Source organism: Oncorhynchus clarkii, chromosome 7, assembly GCF_045791955.1.
Source record: "Oncorhynchus clarkii lewisi isolate Uvic-CL-2024 chromosome 7, UVic_Ocla_1.0, whole genome shotgun sequence".
In the NCBI taxonomy this organism is placed as follows: Eukaryota; Metazoa; Chordata; class Actinopteri; order Salmoniformes; family Salmonidae; genus Oncorhynchus; species Oncorhynchus clarkii.
In genome coordinates this window covers 41,554,121-41,572,786 of record NC_092153.1, presented here as the reverse complement: position 1 = coordinate 41,572,786, position 18,666 = coordinate 41,554,121, and the positions used below count along the sequence as shown (strand labels likewise).

Here is an 18,666-nt window from a genome sequence, read left to right as displayed (position 1 = left end):
TCAAACTAAGTTTAAAGCGTCAGAAGATCAATGCCTACCTATAGTTGAATTTATTAAAACATAAGGTATGTCTATATATGGAAAAATACACATTTACAAATTTCAAACAATGAACTGGTCAAAATAACAGAACTTTCGGTCAACAAAATGTTTATTTAGTTGGGGAAAGCCCTAGCATGGTTAACTGGGGTCTCAGCCTTGTTGGGTTATGAATTGACTGTGAGCTGCAGTCAGATTACTGACAATCCTGTCCTCAATCTCTACATCTCTGCTTGCTTCCTCATCTGTGAGTACCAGCTCGGCCTGAGTGTCAGGGGTCACCACCACTACATAACCTCGTCTGGTGTCCAGTACATTGGCTACCACAGCCTGGTGCCGATAGGTGGCCAGAGCCCGTCGAGCTCTGTCCAGCAGGATGGATGGGTCTGTTTCCAGCTTGAAGGAAATCACAAATGCTTGAGGGGCCCAGTCCTTCACCAGCGGCGACAACATCTTGGGGACCATCTTCATACTGATCTACAGGACAGGAAAGAATCTTGACTTAACAGTGGATCTCTAATAAAGAGCATGTGCCGTTGTATTTGATGGCTTTCTTCACTCACCTGAAGTGGTCCATTGGAAGACTGGATCTTGTGCTCTGGCATGTCAGACGCTGGGATGTAGAAATCCGACACTGCTGCAGCCAAATAAAACATGGCGTTGGACCCTGAGTGGAATGAACATAGAGCGCATGTTAGTTATCCCTGCACATGCAGGTACTGTACATCTTAACAAGCCCTGCTACCACTAGTTGAGTGTCAGGTCCTACCTATGGGGCTGAGTGCCTGTGCTGCTGCTTTGAGGAGGTGCAGGTACTCGGACAGGGTGCTGAACTCCACAGGCAGAAGAAGCCCTGCCTTTTCAACCGCCTGGTAACGCATCAGGATTTTGGCAATGTTGGGAAGTGCCTGCTGGTTGACCACGACTTGGTCAGAGACCGAACCCCCCTTTCCACTCTCCAGCTGTAGGCTGTCCAGCAGATTAATCCCAGAGTAGAGGCGTGTGAAAGGATATAAGGAACGGTGTCTGTGCAGGAAGATCACAGCATATCCTGACTCAAGGAAGTACTCTGCCGAGGATGCTCCGCGCCGGCCACTGCTGAAGTTATCCAGGAAGCGGACGGTGCGGGACTCCAGGGGGACTTTGGTGCCTCCTGAGGTGATAAGCACTACCCTGTGCCCTGCAGCCCTGTGCTGCACAGCAAAAGCTGCCATCTGCCCTTTGACCTCCTCTACATGGGAGGGAACAGCAAACTCTTCAGACAGCTTCCCTTCTGCAGTGAGGGTCCTGGGGTCTGCCATGCCTGGTTGGCCGAGGAGAGGGGGGAATATCAGCTTACAAGACAAATATTACATTGAAAAGGAATGTGAAACCTAACATGCATTGCAGAGTATGTAATTAAGCAATAAGGAGGGGGGGGGGGGGTATATGGCCAATATACCACGGCTAAGGGATGTTCTTATGCACAACATGGAGTGCCTGGATACAGCCCTTAGCCATGGTATATTGGCCGTATACCACAAAACTCCAAGGTGCCTTATTGCTATTATAAACTAGTTAACAATGTAATTATAGCTGTAAAAATAAATGTTGTCATACCTGTGGTATACAGTCTGATATACCACGGCTGTCAGCCAATCAGCATTCAGGGCTCAAACCACCCAGTATATCATTTGATTTAAAGCTGCAATATGTAACTTTTTGGGTGACCAAACCAGATTCACATACAAAATGTGAGTTTTAGATCTATATTTCTCATCGAAAGCAAGTCTAAGAAGCGGTAGAACTGTTTTGTGTTATTTCTATGCTTCACATTCTAATTTTTCGTTTTTGCGTCTTTTGGTTTTGTATACCAGCTTTACACTGCTGAAAATGCAATATTTTTGGTTATGGACAAGATATTTCACAGCGGTTTAGATGGAACAATGATTCTCAACACTATACCTGTTTTTTTTTTGTCACAAACTGAAATTAGGGGAACTATTCGAATTTTAACAACCAAGAAATTGCCGTGCACCGTTAAAGTCGTGGAGAGGAGCCAAGCCATCAATCTCTAAGATAATGTACGTTTTTGGTAGGAATAAGGATACTTGTGACCTTGACACACTTTTGAGGGGACGAACAGTAGTCACTGGTTGATTATTTGAAAGAGTATCTGGTTTGCCTCTATGATACGTAAGTATGTTAGACTCACCTTTGTCTACTAGCTACAACTTTACTGCACTTTACAGCAGTTAACGTTATACCTTAGAAAATGCGGTTCACACTAGCTGCTATTACAAGGAAGTTCATTGGCATGGAACACGCACCTAAGATCATTCGGCTAATGTTGCAGTTATCAGTGAATTAGCTTAATATTCATATGAATCTTATTCATTAATAGAAACATTCCTTACTTTTAAAAGGCACCGAGGGAAAAACGTAGCTGATGATTGAGAGGTACCGGGCGACTTCCGGATGCTGTCTGGCGTGATGTCTTCTTCGATTAGCTACATTCATTGGAATGTAAAGAACTCGGAATTATGTCGCCGCCTAACATCGTGGAGGTTGAATTGCCAAGTGACTGCATTACAAATGATTCCAACAACAAAGGGAATGTAGGGGCTAGCCTATACATTGTGTTTCAGTTATTTATCACACTTAAACATTTTTTTCAGATATAATAATAACCCACGTAGTGATTCAGTGGCCCTTTTCCTAGATACTTTTAGTTACAGGCAAACAACCTCCTGTCCCATGAAGGTCCAGACCTGGCAGGGGCTGTAGTAAGCTTCCTTAGAAAGGCTATACAAATAAGGCAAACTTCAAACAAAAGTCTGAGACTGCAGGATTACCACTCCGCTGCCAGCAATGAAGTGATTCAGGGGGAACACCTGAGCTAAAAATCAGCGACAGGACAAGTGCACTACCTACAAGTCCACATCTCGTGGCAGATGCTGTAGTCCTGAAAGCAACATATAGGAGAAGATAGTGGAAACTGAGGTTTTGTTTGAAACTGCTAGTGAGTCGGGTGAAGATAATAGTACAGAGATGAATGGGTTGTGATTGAATAAGTGGGATGGATATTGTTTGTCGAAGTGTTCATTTCTGTATTTTGTTTGGCGTTGTTTTGCCGTCTTTCACGCAATGGATTTGTATTTTCTCATTCAATACCCCGCCCAGCTGGTGGCGGTAATGCACCATTAATATTGGATCCCAAGCGCCGTTAAACCCCATCGAAGAAGAAAAAGAGGCTATAATCCGCTTTTAGTGAGCTCCAAAAGGGACAGTGACAAATGTTTTGTTGTTTTGTCTGTGCTCCAGCACTTTGGATTTGAAATGATACAATAACTAAGAGGTTAAAATGCAGACTTTAAGCTTTAATTTGAGGCTCTTTTCATCCATATCGGGGGAACTGTTCAGAAAGTACAGCAATTACAGCTTGTGACGCTACAAACTTGTTGGATGCACGAATCGTGAATAATGATGAGTGAGAAAGCTACAGACGCACAGTTATCATACCCCCAAGACATGCTGACCTCTTACCATTACAATAACAGGGAAGGTTAGTGTTTTTGGGGGTGGGTATGATGAATCTGGGTTTGGCGGATGCCAGGATAATGGTCTGGGGCTCTTTTTCGTGGTTCGGGCTAGGCCCCTTAGCTCCAGTGAAGGGAAATCTTAATGCTACAGCATACAATTACATTCTAGATGATTCTGTGCTTCCAACTTTGCGGCAAAAGTTTGGGGAAGGCCCTATCCTGTTTCAGCATGACAATGCCCCTGTGCACAAAGGGGGACTGAGGCTGCTACCCTGACCTTGGTGAACATGGTGGCTAGTCACCTTCAACATGCTAAATCATATCATCACATTTTATTTATTGATTTTAGTCCAGCTTTCAATACAATGCAAATACACACACTGCTGAAACGACTACTGTACCTGAATGTCAACGGAGGACTCGCAGGTTGGATCAAGGACTTTTTAACTGACCGCCCACAGAGGGTCCTCATGAATGGGGCCCTCTCTGATGTACTGACCCTGAACACAGGGGTATGTCCTTTCACTGTTGTAGTTCTCTATCTACACTAACGAGATGAAGAGCCGAGGAAACAATGTGAGCCTTTTAAAGTACGCGGATGACATGGCTCTGGTAGGACTCTTTTTAAAAAGATCAGATGGGGACAGCTATTTTAAACAGACCAACAACCTTCAAGAATGGTGTCGGTCAAGTGGCCTCCACATCAATGTGGAAAAGACAAAGGAGCTGATCATCAAGGGCAACAACTTGCCAATGTCCCAACCACTCTCTCTGAACGACCAACCAGTGGAGGTGGTTGAGGGTTTTAAATAGCGAGGGACACAAATTGATAACAAGCTAAGTTTTACAGAGAATGCAGACTGCAGTTGTAAAAAAAAAATTAAGCAAGCCAACGCCTGTTCTTAATCAGGAAATGAAAGGGGTTTGAGTTCAGCCAGGATGCTTTGGAGAGGGTGTACTGCAGCTTGGTGGAGAGCATCCTCACGTTCAATATGACAGTCTGCTATGGTATTCTGAGTGTGAGGAGCAAAAGGAAACTGACCAGAATAGTAAACACAGCCAGCAAAGTAATTGGTCGACCACATGCACATTTGAGAATTCTGTTCCACAAGGCAACCAAAAAGAAGGCACTGGCTGTTGTTGGCGTCCCCTCCCACCCTCAGTTTGAGGCTTCCCTCTGGCTGGTGCTTCAGAATGCCCATGTGTAACAGTATAACTTTAGACCGTCCCCTCGCCCATACCCTCTGCACACATCAACAACAGTCACCCACGAAGCATCGTTACCCATCGCTCCACAAAAGCCGCGGCCCTTGCAGAGCAAGGGGAACTACTACTTCAAGGTCTCAGAGCAAGTGACGTCACCGATTGAAACGCTATTTAGCGCGCACCGCTAAGCTAGCCGTTTCACATCCGTTACACATGGCCAAGAAAAACGTGTTCAAACATTCACTCGTTCCTTGTGCTGTTGGACTACTAAATGCAAAGTACATTGTATCGGTATATGTACTTATCTATCTAGTGCAGTTGGGACAGTGGTCGGTTGGGAGTGAATGTATTAATGTCCTCTATGTTGTTAGTGTATGCAACATGATGGACTGACTGGTTTAAATGTGTATGATGTGAGAATGTATGTGTATGTGATTACTTTAATTAAGGTGATGCCAAAGAAAAATGTCCATCCTGGATGGATAATAAAGTTATATTCTATTCTAGTGTATTAATGATTTTGGAATGAGATATTCGGCGAGCAGGTGTCCACATACTTTTGGTCATGTGTATTTGGACAGGAAGAAATATGAATCGCAACCTGTTTGCGGCGCAAGTGAAGCATTTTCAATGTTAATCCACTGGAGGTGCTGTTGCCTCATTTAAAACTGGATGAGGAAACTGAAATGATACTGAACTAGACTAGCTCAGATTAGACGTTTTTGAGTCCAGCAAGGTATGATGAGTTTGACCGAAATGTCAATGCATGTCTCATGAAGATGAACAGTATTAAGATCCTAGCTGACAGGATGCTTCTAAAAACAGTGCAAAATATCTAAAGTCAATAAAATAGCAAAATAATGAATTTATTGCAAATAAATATGACCTCTAGTAGTACTGTAGTAACTCCTGTAATACGATTATTAAGAGCTAACACCTCGAACACATCTACAGTATTTTTACGCAAAATGGTACGCAACATCATCTGGATATGTGTGCAACAAAATTTCAGCGTTCACATGCTACCATTTCCGCCAAGCCATCGATCTATGCATACAATTCGATGTATACCTTCGATATTTCCAACGTATGTACCACAAAGAACGCACTGCAACAGCCTCTACAACGCAATGCAGTATGGCTAATGCAGAGTTCCACTGGAAATGAATATACTTCTTCTGGTGTACCAAAATACAAAGCACTGCTGGTGTGATCGAGGCGTAAGAACACATATAAACAACTTTTTTTGTATTTAGTTGTTATTACAATGATTGAGTACATATGTGTTGTTATTCTTATTGTTATTCTTACTACAGTTATTACTATTGTTGTTTTTATTAAAGTAGTTGAAGAAGAGAGAGGACAGTGAAGTAGGGGACTAGTTTTTGTGGCTGTGTACATCTCCAAGTGCAGTTTGTAATTTGTGTCGTTCTCATGTTTCATGAACATTATTAAGATAATGTTCCATGTAGCTGACAGGAGGCGTCTAACAACAGTGTAATAGATCTAAAGAAAGTCAAGAAAATAGCTAAATTAATAATGTCTTGCTGATAAATATAACCTCGAGTGGTACTGTAGTACGAGTATTACTAGCTAAGAAACAACATTTTTTAAATCACGTCTGTTGTTGTAATTATAATGATTGAGTAAATATGTGTTGTTATTATTATTGTGAACGTAGTTCTAGCAGAGGCAGAGAGAGAGAGGGGACAGTGAAGTAGAGGACTAGTTTTTGTGGCTGTGTACATCGCCGAGTGCAGTAATGTAGCCAGTGCAGTTTGTAATTTGCGTCGTTCTCTGAATTGTAGTGAAAGTAGTTCCGGGTATTTTTTTTTTGTTGTAGCCTGTGTAGAAAACGAGTCCCGGATGTTGGCTGTCGAGACTGGACTCGAGAGAAAGGCGAACGGGAAAAGGCAGAGAAGCCGAATAGGGACGACACTGGCGAGAGTTCAACGGGTCTTACCTAGGACAAACTCCAAGAGCATAGGCACCTGAGGGACTTTCTTGTTGAAGAAGAGGTGAAAGGGGAGGGGGCAGATACTTCAATACTGCCCTGGACCAAGGTAACGACCTGACATACCCAGGGTAAGTGAGCTGTAAGAACATGGGAATGGTAGTTGAACTGAGGCCCATGAAATGGACGACTTTCATGGGGGAAGTGAGCTGTACTGAAGTTCTGGGGATTGAGTTCAGCAATCAGGCCTTGATAGTTTTCTTTTTGCTGGGACGGGGCGTATAGGGACATTATTCGTAACGATCCAGGTAGCTCGTTTCCTAACACGATAACTAGCATGCTTGATCACAATGCGTAGGTAGGTAGCTAGCTATAACTCTCGAACTTGACAGTTAGCACCATTGACAACTGAGCAACTTTGACAGCTAACGCCACGGTAGCATTCGTTTTTCCATATCTTTAGCTAACTAGCCATATTGAAAATTAGCCCGACCATTCTTTGACAAGGTGTGTTGCTAAAAGGTTAGCCATTTTAGCAACATTTATCCAAGCTAAGTTGCTATCGTTAGCTAACTTGGGAAGGGGGTCACACTGTGCGCACACTGTATTTAGCTAACTCGAGCTAGCCAGCTTGACTGGCTGGTACGTTTGGTCCTTCATCAGCTGTTGGAATGCGTTACGTCTGTCAATTTAATGTTGTCTGACTTTGTGGGATTTCCCGAGATATGGATGATAATCAATGGTCTTAAGCGTCTACTTTAACTAGCTCATCAAACATGTATGCATTGTCAAAATGTCACTGGCTAGTTTGGCTACCTGAAGTGAAGAATTTAAGGGGGAAAAAAGCACTTGAGAGCAAGGCTTTGTTCATCAGTTGATTCAGGTTCTAGTAGTTCTGACTTGCACAACCGATGACTCCAGAACCAGGGATGTAACACCAACTCCTGATTTGTTAGCTACAGATTGTACGCCTGATAATGTGACATAACCACATATTGTTGGTGTCCATACTGGGCGTTACATGAAAGCACCATACAAACCACCGCCATAGATTTGATCAATTTAGCTGTTCTTTGCGATATTTTCTTAGTTCTCGATTCCGTGAAATTTTTTAAAATATTTTTTCATTTCCAGTTACAAGTCGATATACAAAAACCAGCGGAAACTCGGATAATATTTTTGTTGTATTGCGTGAGGATGTTCCTCGCCATCGTAGCTTCTGCACAAATGTCATTTCCCAGCATCTTTGCCGGAGCCAGCTGTTGGAAACGAAATTATTTTACAATAGTTCTGTTGTGAGCAGAATTTTGTATTTATTTTTTAAATCATTTTTATTTCTGTTGAGGTAAAAAATAAAGTTCGGAACCGGTTCGAACCCCCCGAAAAGTTACGGTTCATATAGTTCGTTTTCGTATATATATTTTTGTTGTTGTGTGAAATCAACATCGTTTTTACTTTTAGCTCATTCATTTACTCCAATTAGCGCCAATAGAGCAGCAACGCGTAATATAGTTGTTTACATGTTTTGATTGGTCAGATAATTGCAGGAGCTAGATGTAACTGAAATGTCACAGGTGGGGAGAGGGCCAGACATAGAGGGGGATTGGCTTGAAGCTCTGAACATCATGATGGAATTGGAATGTATTTGGGCTATTACTAGCACTATAACTTCACCGAATTAGATAACTAATAGACAATATTTTTGAAAAAAATATGTACAACTAAAAATAACGTATTTTTAACCAGTTCTCAAGATTTGAAAATAACGATTCTGTTCTGGAACACTAGAAGTCACTTTCGTTCCTGGTCCTGTTTCCGTTGCTCTGAAAATGTACTTATTTTCCCTGAACCGGTTCCAAACCCTGGCAGAAACTAGTTGTTTCAATGCATCACGGCTGCAGCCACGTAGTAGATGACAGCTCGTCATACAATGTGACCAAAACAAAGTTCTGCACACATGTAAGAGGTATTCAGTGCATTTGGAAAGTATTCAGACCCCTTGACTTTTTCCACGTTTTGTTATGTTAGTCATAACTTTAATAAGGAATCGAGTACATATTTTCCTCAATCTAGATACAATACCCCATAATGATGAAGCAAAACATGTTTTTAGATTTTTTTTGCTAATTGATTCAAAAATAAAAAACGCATACCTTATTTACATAAGGATTCAGACTAGAGGTCGACCGATTATGATTTTTCAACGCTGATACCGATTATTGAAGGACCAAAAAAGCAGATACCGATTAATCGGCCAATTTTTATTTTATCTATTTGTAATAATGACAATTGCAACAATACTGAATGAACACTTATTTTAACTTAATACTGTATAATACATCAATAAAATAAATTTAGCCTCAAGTAAATAATGAAACATGTTCAATTTGGTTTAAATAATGCAAAAACAAAGTGTTGGAGATGAAAGTAAAAGTGCAATATGTGCTATGTATCTAACGTTAACGTTCCTTGCTCAGAACATGATAATATATGAAAGCTGGTGTTTCCTTAACATGAGTCTTCAATATTCCCAGGTAAGAAGTTTAAGGTTGTAGTTATCATAGGAATTATAGGACTATTTCCCTCTACCATTTGTATTTAATTAACCGTTGACTATTGGATGTTCTTATAGGCACTTTACTATTGCCAGTGTAACAGTATAGCTTCCGTCCCTCTCCTCGTTCCTCCCTGGGCTCGAACCAGCAACACAACGACAACAGCCACCACATCGAAGCAGCGTTACCCATGCAGCGCAAGGGAAACAACCACCCCAAGGCTCAGAGCGAGTAGCGCGTGCTAACTAGCCAGTCATTTCACTTCGGTTACACCAGCCTAATCTCGGGAGTTGATAGGCTTGAAGTCATAAACAGCGCAATGCTTGACGCACAACAAAGAGCTGCTGGCAAAACGCACGAGAGTGCTGTTTGAATGAATGTTTACGCGCCTGCTTCTGCCTACCACCGCTTAGTCAGATACTTAGATACTTGTATGCTCAGTCAGATTATATGCAACGCAGGACAAGCTAGATAATATATAGTAAAGTCATCAACCATGTGTAGTTAACTAGTGATTATAATTGATTGTTTTTATAAGATAAGTTTAATGCTAGCTAGCAACTTACCTTAGCTTACTGCATTTGCGTAACAGGCAGTCTCCTTGTGGAGTGCAACGAGAGAGAGGCAGGTCGTTACTGCGTTGGACTAGTTTACTGTAAGGTTGCAAGATTGGAAATAAGAATGTGGTCTTAACTGACTTGCCTAGTAGTTAAATAAAGATTAAATAAAGATGTGTAAAAAAAAAAAAAGATTGTTATGAAAACTTGAAATCGGCCCTAATTAATCGGCCATTCCGATTTATTTGGTCGACCTCTAATTCAGACCCTTTGCTATGAGCCTCAAAAAATTACCTGAGGTGCAACCTGTTTCCATTGAACATCCTTGATGTTTCTACAACTTGATTGGAGTTCACCTGCGATAAATTCAGTCGATTGGACATGATTTAGAAAGGCACACACCAGTCTATATGAAGTCCCATAGTTGACAGTGCATGTCAGAGCAAGAACCAAGCCATGAGGTCGAAGAGCTCTGAGACAGGATTGTGTCCTGGCACAGATCTGGGGAAGGGTGCCAAAACATTTCTGCAGCATTGAAGGTCCCTAACAACACAATGGCCTCATCATTCTTCAATGCAAGAAGTTTGGAACCACCAATACTCTTTCTAGAGCTGGTTGCCCCAGACAAACTGAGCAATTGGGGGAGTAGGGCCTTGGTCAGGGAGGTGACCAAGAAGCCAATGGTAACTCTGACAGAGAGTTGTCCTTCTGGAAGGTTCTCCCATCTCTGCAGCACTCCACAAATCAGGTCTTTATGATAGAGTGGCCAGACAGAAGCCACTCCTCAGTAAAAGGCATCTGACAGCCAGCTTGGAGTTTTGTCGAAAGGCACCTAGAGACTCTCCAACCATGAGAAACAAGATTCTCTGGTCTGATGAAAACAAGATTGAACTCTTTTGCCTGAATGCCAAGTGTCACGTCTGGAGGAAATCTGACACCATCCCTACGGTGAAGGCATGGTGGTAGCATCATGTTGTGAGGATGTTTCTCAGGGATTGGGAGACTAGTCCGGATCGAGGGAGAGATGAACAGAGCAAAGTACAGAGAGAACCTGTCCAGAGCACTAAGGACCTCAACAGGACAACAACCATAAGCACACAACCAAGACAACACAGGAGTGGCTTTGGGACAAGTCTCTGAATGTCCTTGAGTGGCCCAGCCAGAGCTCGACCTTGAACCCGATCGATCGAACATCTCTGGAGAAACCTTAAAACAGCTGTACAGCGACGCTCACCATCCAACCTGACAGGACTTCAGAGGAGAATGGGAGAAATTTCCCAAATACAGGTGTGCCAAGCTTGTAGCATTTTTTTTATTTAACCTTTTATTTATCCAGGCTAGTCAGTTAAGAACAAATTCTTATTTACAATGAAGACCTACACCGGCCAAACCCAGACGACGCTGGGCAAATTGTGCGCCGCCCTATGGGACTCCCAATCATAGTCTGTTGTGATACAACCTGGATTCAAATCAGGGTGTCTGTAGTGACTCCTCAGCACTGAGACACAGTGCCTTAGACTGCTGCCCCACTCGGGAGCCCCGAGAAGACTCTAGGCTGTAATCTCTGCCAAAGGTGCTTCAACAAGGTACTGAGTAAAGGGTCTGAATACTTATGTAAGTGTTATATTGCAGTAAAAAAAAGAAGCACATTTTAAAACCTGTTTTTGCTTTGTCATGATGGGGTATTGTGTGTAGATTGAGGGGGGGAAACTATTTAATCCATTTTAGAATAAGCCTGTAAAGTAACAAAGTGGAAAAAGTTAAGGGGTCTGAATACTTTCCTAATGCACTGTATCTCACGCGATACAAAACATAAATTCAGCAAAAATTATGATTTTTGTAGAATCACCTGCAACTGGAAAATGACATTTTGAAGAATTTATTTTGTTCCCGATTTGGAGAAGAAGAGAAAGTATCGGCAAGAACAGGTTAGTTGCATAATTGATGGCGGCGGTTTGTATGCGACTTTCCTGTAATGTACTTCTTAAAATCTTTGGTTATATCACATGATCTGGTGTAAAATATGTAGCTACAGTTTTCTATTATCACATGTCTACAAAACCGAGGTTAAGTTGTTTCTATATATGTGCCATCTCCGCTATATGTCCTACTAACAAATACAAAATAAATCTCAAACTTAGTCCCACAAAGATAGACCAGACCGGGTTTGTCTTAATCATCCATTATTTATAGCTACAATATTTCACTTTTTTTGGTGACCTGACCAAATTCACACACAAATGTGAGTTAGGTCTTTAATTCCCGTTGAAAGCAATTCCAAGAAGCTGTAGTTCTGTTCTGTGTGCTATTTCATTGCTTCCCTTTCTGAAGTTAAGTTTGAGTCTTTCGGTTATGTAAATCTGCTTCAAACAGCTGAGTATACAACATTTTTGGTTATGGAACATTTTAATTTCACAGCTGTTTAATGGTACAATGACTGTTTGTTTTGTCACAAACTGAAATTACGAACTATTAGAATTTTAGCAACCAGGAAATGGCGGCGTGATTTCTGCATAGTGCATCTTTAAATAGCAGCTACAGTGTGCTGTCTGCATGTACATGCAGCCTTGAAGCTGTTCAAGTATTGATATCACTCCACCGGCATTACATTAAGGACTTGAGTTAGTCTTTTGTTCTATTTTGACTTGGTTTTTAGAAATTACTGTGCCTAAGTCACACATTTGTCTGACTCCTCAAAGTACAGTTTTTGTTACTGAGTGGTAACAAAAACGTTGCAAATGTGGGTGATTTAAAATATAAATTGTCATTCAATGTGCCATTGATGTTCTCTCTCTCTCCTCCCCTAGTGATGTATAGGTGTTCTTTATTGACCCCCACCGCCAATTTCCCTTTGGGTTCGACATTGTACTATCCTTAAAGCTGTCCACAGTTTGAGTCTTTAGGACAGGGATGGTAGTCTGCTATTTGGTTATAACCTAATCTGTTTTGATGGTGATAAGTGGAGTAATCATCTTTTATTAGATTTAAGACTTTTTGGCACCCCCCCCCCTCCCCCACGTCCCGTTAGTTTCACACAACATGCAAGGTAGTGAGAAATTCACACGTTTTTAAAAAAAATCTGTGTTTTCAAGGAATTGTATGAACTGTGAATGAGTTGTTTCTGGATGACTGGGTAGTAGAGCGGGAGATTGTGCGGCGTGATGCAGCATTGTTGTGGCTTTGTGTGCTGAACTGTTCTCTGAGCATTGTGAAATTAGTCCATCAGTCTGTGCATCAGTGTTCACCTCTTCTATTGAGGGTTTTCATATCCCTTATCTATGCAAATGTATGGACCATGTAGCCTAGACTTTGAACAGTATTGGCCACAACGTTTGGCCCTGTGTAATTAAATGTATCCACAAATAATTAAGGATTAGGCTACCCCTTTCAGTTTCAAATTGTAGGCCTAATTTTTTTAAATATTAAAATAAGCTCCAAGCAGGGATAAATGCACAATGTCAGTTGAGGAAGTAGAGGTTCAGCCTCTGCTTGTTTGGTCTGTCTGTAACCATTTCCATCCAAGGATGTGCAGCATTTTGAGGAGATGAGGCACAATGCGACCACAAGCAAGCACTATGGGGTTAAATCTGCTTAACATAAGCGTTCCACAAATGAAAACCAGCACATTGAAAGGGGCTATACCACCCACCCAATTTCCACCTTACTGTTATGGACTGAGAGACTCCATTCCTCACAAACTAGATTGGCAGGTTTTCTTGTGATCAGGGACGGGAATATCTATACAGTGTGCTGATGGTTTAGGGTAATGCTTCAGATGTACCCTCACAAGGATCATGTTTGAGTCTGCCTGCTGTCTTTTCCGAGCCCTCTGTGGAAGACCTGCATTTTCCCTGGCTTTTGAGATATTGTGCAGCATTGATTGATCCAGCTGTGCTTAACAGTGGTACTACAAACATCTGAATGAAACAAAATTATTATTATTATTTTTTAATCATTGGAGCCTGTTCACTGGCTTATGGTATTAATCTTTATCTACCTGCAAGTACTGTATTTCACAGGTTTTGCATTTCATAAAATTGCGGAATCCAGTATTGAATATTGTGCTATTTCTTTTTAATAAGCTTAATAGGAAAATGACACCATTGTGGAGAGGTGGGTAGGGTCTCCAAACCGACAAAGCCTTTGTAAGAGGCAGTCTCTCACCTTTCACATAGGAGCAGCTCATTTCGAATTCATCTGTGGCCCTGTGCCTAGCTCGGTCTCACTGAGAGGCTTTTTAATTTCTCCCCCTATTGAAGCGATTATTCAAATGGCAGTCCGTGAGACTCAGTAACCCGACGGCTGGTGGTAGCTGAGCCCCAGGCCCGGCAGGCTGACTATACCAGTCCCCTGCTGCCCAGGGATCGGACAGACAGAACTCAGGAGGGAGGCTATCCATTCAGACCAGCACAAGCAGTCAATGTCAAGATATTAGCAATCATCATCCTATTATATATTATAGGCTGGGCTATTCTTTTGATTGACTGGTGACTGACCGCAGTAGTGCAAGTATAGTGGGCAGTATGTCTTCAATTCAATTGCAATATTGTGGTGCATTGTCCTTATTGATTGATCAAAACCAGGGATTTTTTTTTGCCAATCTTGGGCGGGCTGCCAAACAGTGGGAAAACAATGCTTTCAGTATTAACTTAAACAACTGAAACCACAAAGTATGTAGAAAATATATATATATATATATATATATATATATATATATATATATATATATTTTAATCTGAGAACTAACAATCAATATAAACGCAAGACGGGGAGAAATGACAATTCCCCCAAAACATTGTTTTGAGCAAATAACATAGCATTAGCCATGCAAAATGCCTAGAATTTCAGGGGACTAGCTTTTAATGCTGCAAAATTGAAAAATGTGTAGAATTGCAAGAAATTCTTCAACTGCAAAAATGTCTATTGGTGCCATGGAGAAATTATGGGCAACGAATGGTCTATGATTTTATTTAATCTGTAATGTTTGCCAAAAAAATACCTCATACGTGAGACTTCCTGCTGGGTATTGGGTGGGCACATGCATGCTCCTCTGTTTGTTGCTATGATGGCAGGAAACTATTGCAGGCGCCTTCTCTGAAGCAGCTCAGGCCTAAGTGACTCTGAAGGGTTCCTTTGAAATCTCTCCTATGTTCTGCTCTAATCCAGTATGTAGTTTGTGCTCCTGGTTGTGGTGTTGGTGAGATGGGACTAGCTCAGTCTTCATTAGCAACGCTGTGCATCACCAGAATGCAGATGAGCTATGAAGCCATTCATCTCCTGGAAATGCGTCCCTGATTCCAATTTGAATCTTATTTGCAGTTGTGTGAGCCCACTTCTCCATGTTAAAGAAATATCTTTATGTGAGAGATCAGAGGGGGATAATTGCTCTTAAGTGAACCTCATTTAGTGCTGGCCAGAGCAATTACAGTAACTGCAGTTCCAGGCATTTTCGGGGGCCTGCAGCAGCTGTCATTGAACACTCTGAAGCTGTGATATCAAATGGTGAATAGATTGACATTGGCAAAGCATTATGTGGAAATGGAATGTTCAAGGATGGATTTTAATTAGTTTTGCAGGTTTTATGCAGCTGTTTTGCATCTAAGGAAAGTCATAATTAAAAATAACAATTAGAAACGCATTATTTTTTGTAATGATTAAAAATAAATTATTCTCAAGGTGCTGTAAGGTGAAAGAAAGCCAGCACTTCTTTCCCTCAGGCAAAAACCCCCAGGGCTTGTGGGAGATGTTTTATCATTAATGTTATTCAGGAGCCAAATTTTTTTGTTTTGCTCAGCTGGGCGCTTTAATCTATTTTTGCTGTAAATTAATGAATTTTTAAAGAGCCGTTCGCTGGATGTTGGAATGCAGCATTGGTTCAGAGTTTTCAAACAACCCCCCCCCCCAACCACCTCATGGGATGGAGAGAGCAAGTTTACTGAAGAACTACGCTTGAGTTATTATTTTTTTTATTCATCTAGCAATACACTGCCTAACTCGGTCTCCCTCTCTCCAATATGCAAGGCTGAAAATGTGTGTAAAATTTGGGAAGAAACTAGTTGTGGACACTGATCAGTGAAAGAAATGTTTTAATTATTCTGCTTGCCCAGAATTATCGAAACAAGTCTACACATTTTAACTCAATCTCTTAATGTGTTCATATTGCCATCCGCTAGCTTAGATAAGGGCCTTGTTTGTGTGCTGGTGCCATGTTTTTGGACCAACCTTCCCCATGTTGACTATTGAAGCCGCTACAGAGGAACCAGCTACCCACACTGTGGCCTGGTGGGTTCGCGCTCGAGAACGTGTGGGTGAGAGAGGACAGAGGGAATCATGAATTCATCTCTTGCAACGTGGGGCTGTTGTGGTTCTCTCAGAATAGGCTGCACGTGGCAGCTGTAAGAAGGCCTAACCACCACAAGAAAAAATGTTCCAGGGGAATTGACTACAGGGAAGGTTTGACCATATATAAGTGTAGATTAGAACATCCCATAGTAGGACCTTGCCATCTCTGCCATGTGAGACTAACAGTATGCGTAATGAGTAAGACTGACTGCTAATACCTTGACAGGATTTCATTAGTTCATCATATTGTACTTGGTGTCCTTGAGTTGTCATCGCCTATCGCAGGACTTTTTCTTTTTTCTTCCTATGCTCAGTAGAAGCAATTGATATGCCTATACGATTCACACTCTTAAGAGACTTGTGAGCTGTGTGCTGGCGACGGCTTTTGCTAAGCTTACACAGCTTAAGTAATGAGAATGGAGCTCTCCTCCTGCTATTTAGTATCCATTTTAATTACAGTGGCTAGCTTATTCGCTCTTAGCGAATGCAAATTTCACCTCCAAGTTAAATGGCTTAACTTGCTAAAGATGACCTTTTTTGAGAGAGGAATCTTCATCCCAAAACAAAGTTGTAGCCAAGTCCTTTTGCTGGAAGCATTGATAACACTGGAATAATACAATGACCTGTGTGTGTGTTTATACTGCCAGCCTCTCTGTTCGGTGAGGGAAAGTAGGGTCGGTTTAATGAAGCCTTTTGCTCTTAATCCTGATTTTTAGGAATGTCAGGCTAAATGTGTTAGTAGTATGTGGAGACGCTACTCACTGTGATGGTCACTGTCCCAAGTCAGTCCTGCTGGGGTTGAACCAGTCAGGCGACCATTCAACCAGCCTCGTCTCTACGGCTTCAGTCACTGCTCATTCTTCTCCCTCTCATCTTTCTCTCTCAATGCTAATGCAGACCAGACAAATTATCTCCACCTAATTTCTGAGATTTTATCTAGACTTGTGATGTGGTGCAATGCACATGATCTTTAGGAATGATGGCCAAGTTTAGCAGATAGATCATTTGGGGGGGGGCTGCTGTGTTAAGTTAGATGTCTCAACCTTCTGAATTTAAATGGCCTTTTTTACCCTTGTGCCTCAACGTTTTCTGCCTGCTCAGCAGAACGTCTTAAGTCTCCCCCACTATATTGTGCGTTTCTGAAACTCGAATAAATTGCTCTTCACGTAGTTCATGTGCACACAGGTTTCATTTGTGATTCAGAAAATCCCAGAATGAAGCCAAGGGATCTCTGTGGAGTTTGCGGAAACGTCGGTCTGTGGAGCCATAACCGACACAATGAGTGATTTACTCCCCTCCCCTCTCTCTCTCTGCTAACCCATACCACTACATTCACTCGCTGCTCCTCACTTAGCAAACAACACATCTGTGGAGATTTCTGAAGAATGCATCTTGTTACTCAGATGAGTCATACTTCCTCTGGCCTGTGTGCTTCTCCCTCAGAGTGGATGAATGAGCGGGTGTGCAGTGGGGGGAGGGGAGTGGCAGGATGGCTGCGGTGCCCTGCCACTGTGCCAGTGGCCTATAATGTAATAAGGAAGTGTCAAGGCCACGCCACGCTTCATGCAAACGGCGTCAGAGCGTTGTACACGGTCCGTTCCAACATTTAATTAATTTTTTAAATTTAGCCACAAAAGATTAAGTAGAACTGCATGTGTAGTGTATAGTGCCCTTTTCAGTGTGTCTGTGAAGGAGCTTGAGGCGAGGCAGATCCATAGTGCAACAGAATGGCCGTCCCCAGGTGGCTGATGTGATCATCAGCCAGGGTGAGTCATCCCCTGGTAAACTGATGGCCTGGAAGCCCAGCCGCTGACCCTGGCAGGGCTATGTTCCACTGGGCCTGGGAGGCAGGCAGGCCCCGGGGCTGGAGAGGATGGAGCCTGCTGCACCTGGTCATGTCTGAAGCAATTGCTGCCTCTATCTCTGGAGGAATTTGGTGTTGTGTTAGTCTTTTGTCCAGTGCAGGAATTAAGATTCCTTCATCAAAGCGTGCACTTTGTTACGTCTTGTGCAATAGGGCTACACACACACACACACACACACACACACACACACATCTGCCAACCTTGACCTCTAGGAAGAATATATTTTTTTATAGTATGGGAATTCTTAGGCTACTGTTTACTTTGCACAATGCACAGACTCCATTGATTTGACATAGCCTATATAACAATGACTATGTCAACTGTATTCAATTGTATTGGTGTATAGTTATATCACATGGCGTTCACATTAGTGTTGATAACGGTTAGTGTTTGACTGCCATTAGGCCTCACTCGGCTTAGTCCTGTCTTCCCTATACCTGCACTATTTGATCGCTTGCCAGGATCAATAACTCAGTCTGAGTGACCTACTTATGTCTTCTAAGAGTGCCCGAGATACTTATATTTGCAGGAGAATACGGTGGTTAAATTTGTCAATTAAATTGAAGTTAAACCCATTTTAGGATTTAAGCACCCAAAGGCTGTGTCAGCATGGTAGTCACCTCAGAG

At 42.1% G+C, this 18,666-nt stretch overlaps 2 protein-coding genes across 3 annotated transcripts in view; one reads left to right on the top strand and one right to left on the bottom strand.

The window, feature by feature from the left end:
* Positions 1-33: 33 nt before the first annotated feature.
* LOC139414239 (phosphopantothenoylcysteine synthetase) lies at positions 34-2,511 on the bottom strand. The gene is made up of 4 exons (XM_071162138.1): positions 2,436-2,511; positions 809-1,342; positions 603-706; positions 34-516 (listed from the first exon to the last, which is right to left on the bottom strand). The coding sequence occupies exons 2-4, from the start codon at positions 1,338-1,340 to the stop codon at positions 193-195; spliced, it is 960 nt and encodes a 319-aa protein (XP_071018239.1). The 5' UTR covers positions 1,341-1,342; positions 2,436-2,511; the 3' UTR covers positions 34-192.
* A 4,098-nt stretch (positions 2,512-6,609) lies between these two features.
* Positions 6,610-18,666, top strand: part of LOC139413313 (forkhead box protein J3-like) — an 84,560-nt gene continuing 72,503 nt past the window's right edge. The window contains exon 1 of one of the 2 annotated variants that reach the window (XM_071160528.1): positions 6,610-6,851. The gene's annotated coding sequence lies outside the window, so the exon portion shown is untranslated. The remainder of the gene's footprint in view (positions 6,852-18,666) is intronic. The other variant, XM_071160529.1, reaches the window with a different exon arrangement.

Bases quoted from the DNA above. Each gene is read 5' to 3' on its own strand.
- LOC139414239 (XM_071162138.1), bottom strand. From the start codon at position 1,340: ATGGCAGACCCCAGGACCCTCACTGCAGAAGGGAAGCTGTCTGAAGAG. The intron at 707-808 runs GTAGGACCTGAC...CATTCCACTCAG, and splicing joins ACAGGCACTCAGCCCCATAG to GGTCCAACGCCATGTTTTAT. The intron at 517-602 runs GTGAGTGAAGAA...CCTGTCCTGTAG, and splicing joins CTTCCAATGGACCACTTCAG to ATCAGTATGAAGATGGTCCC.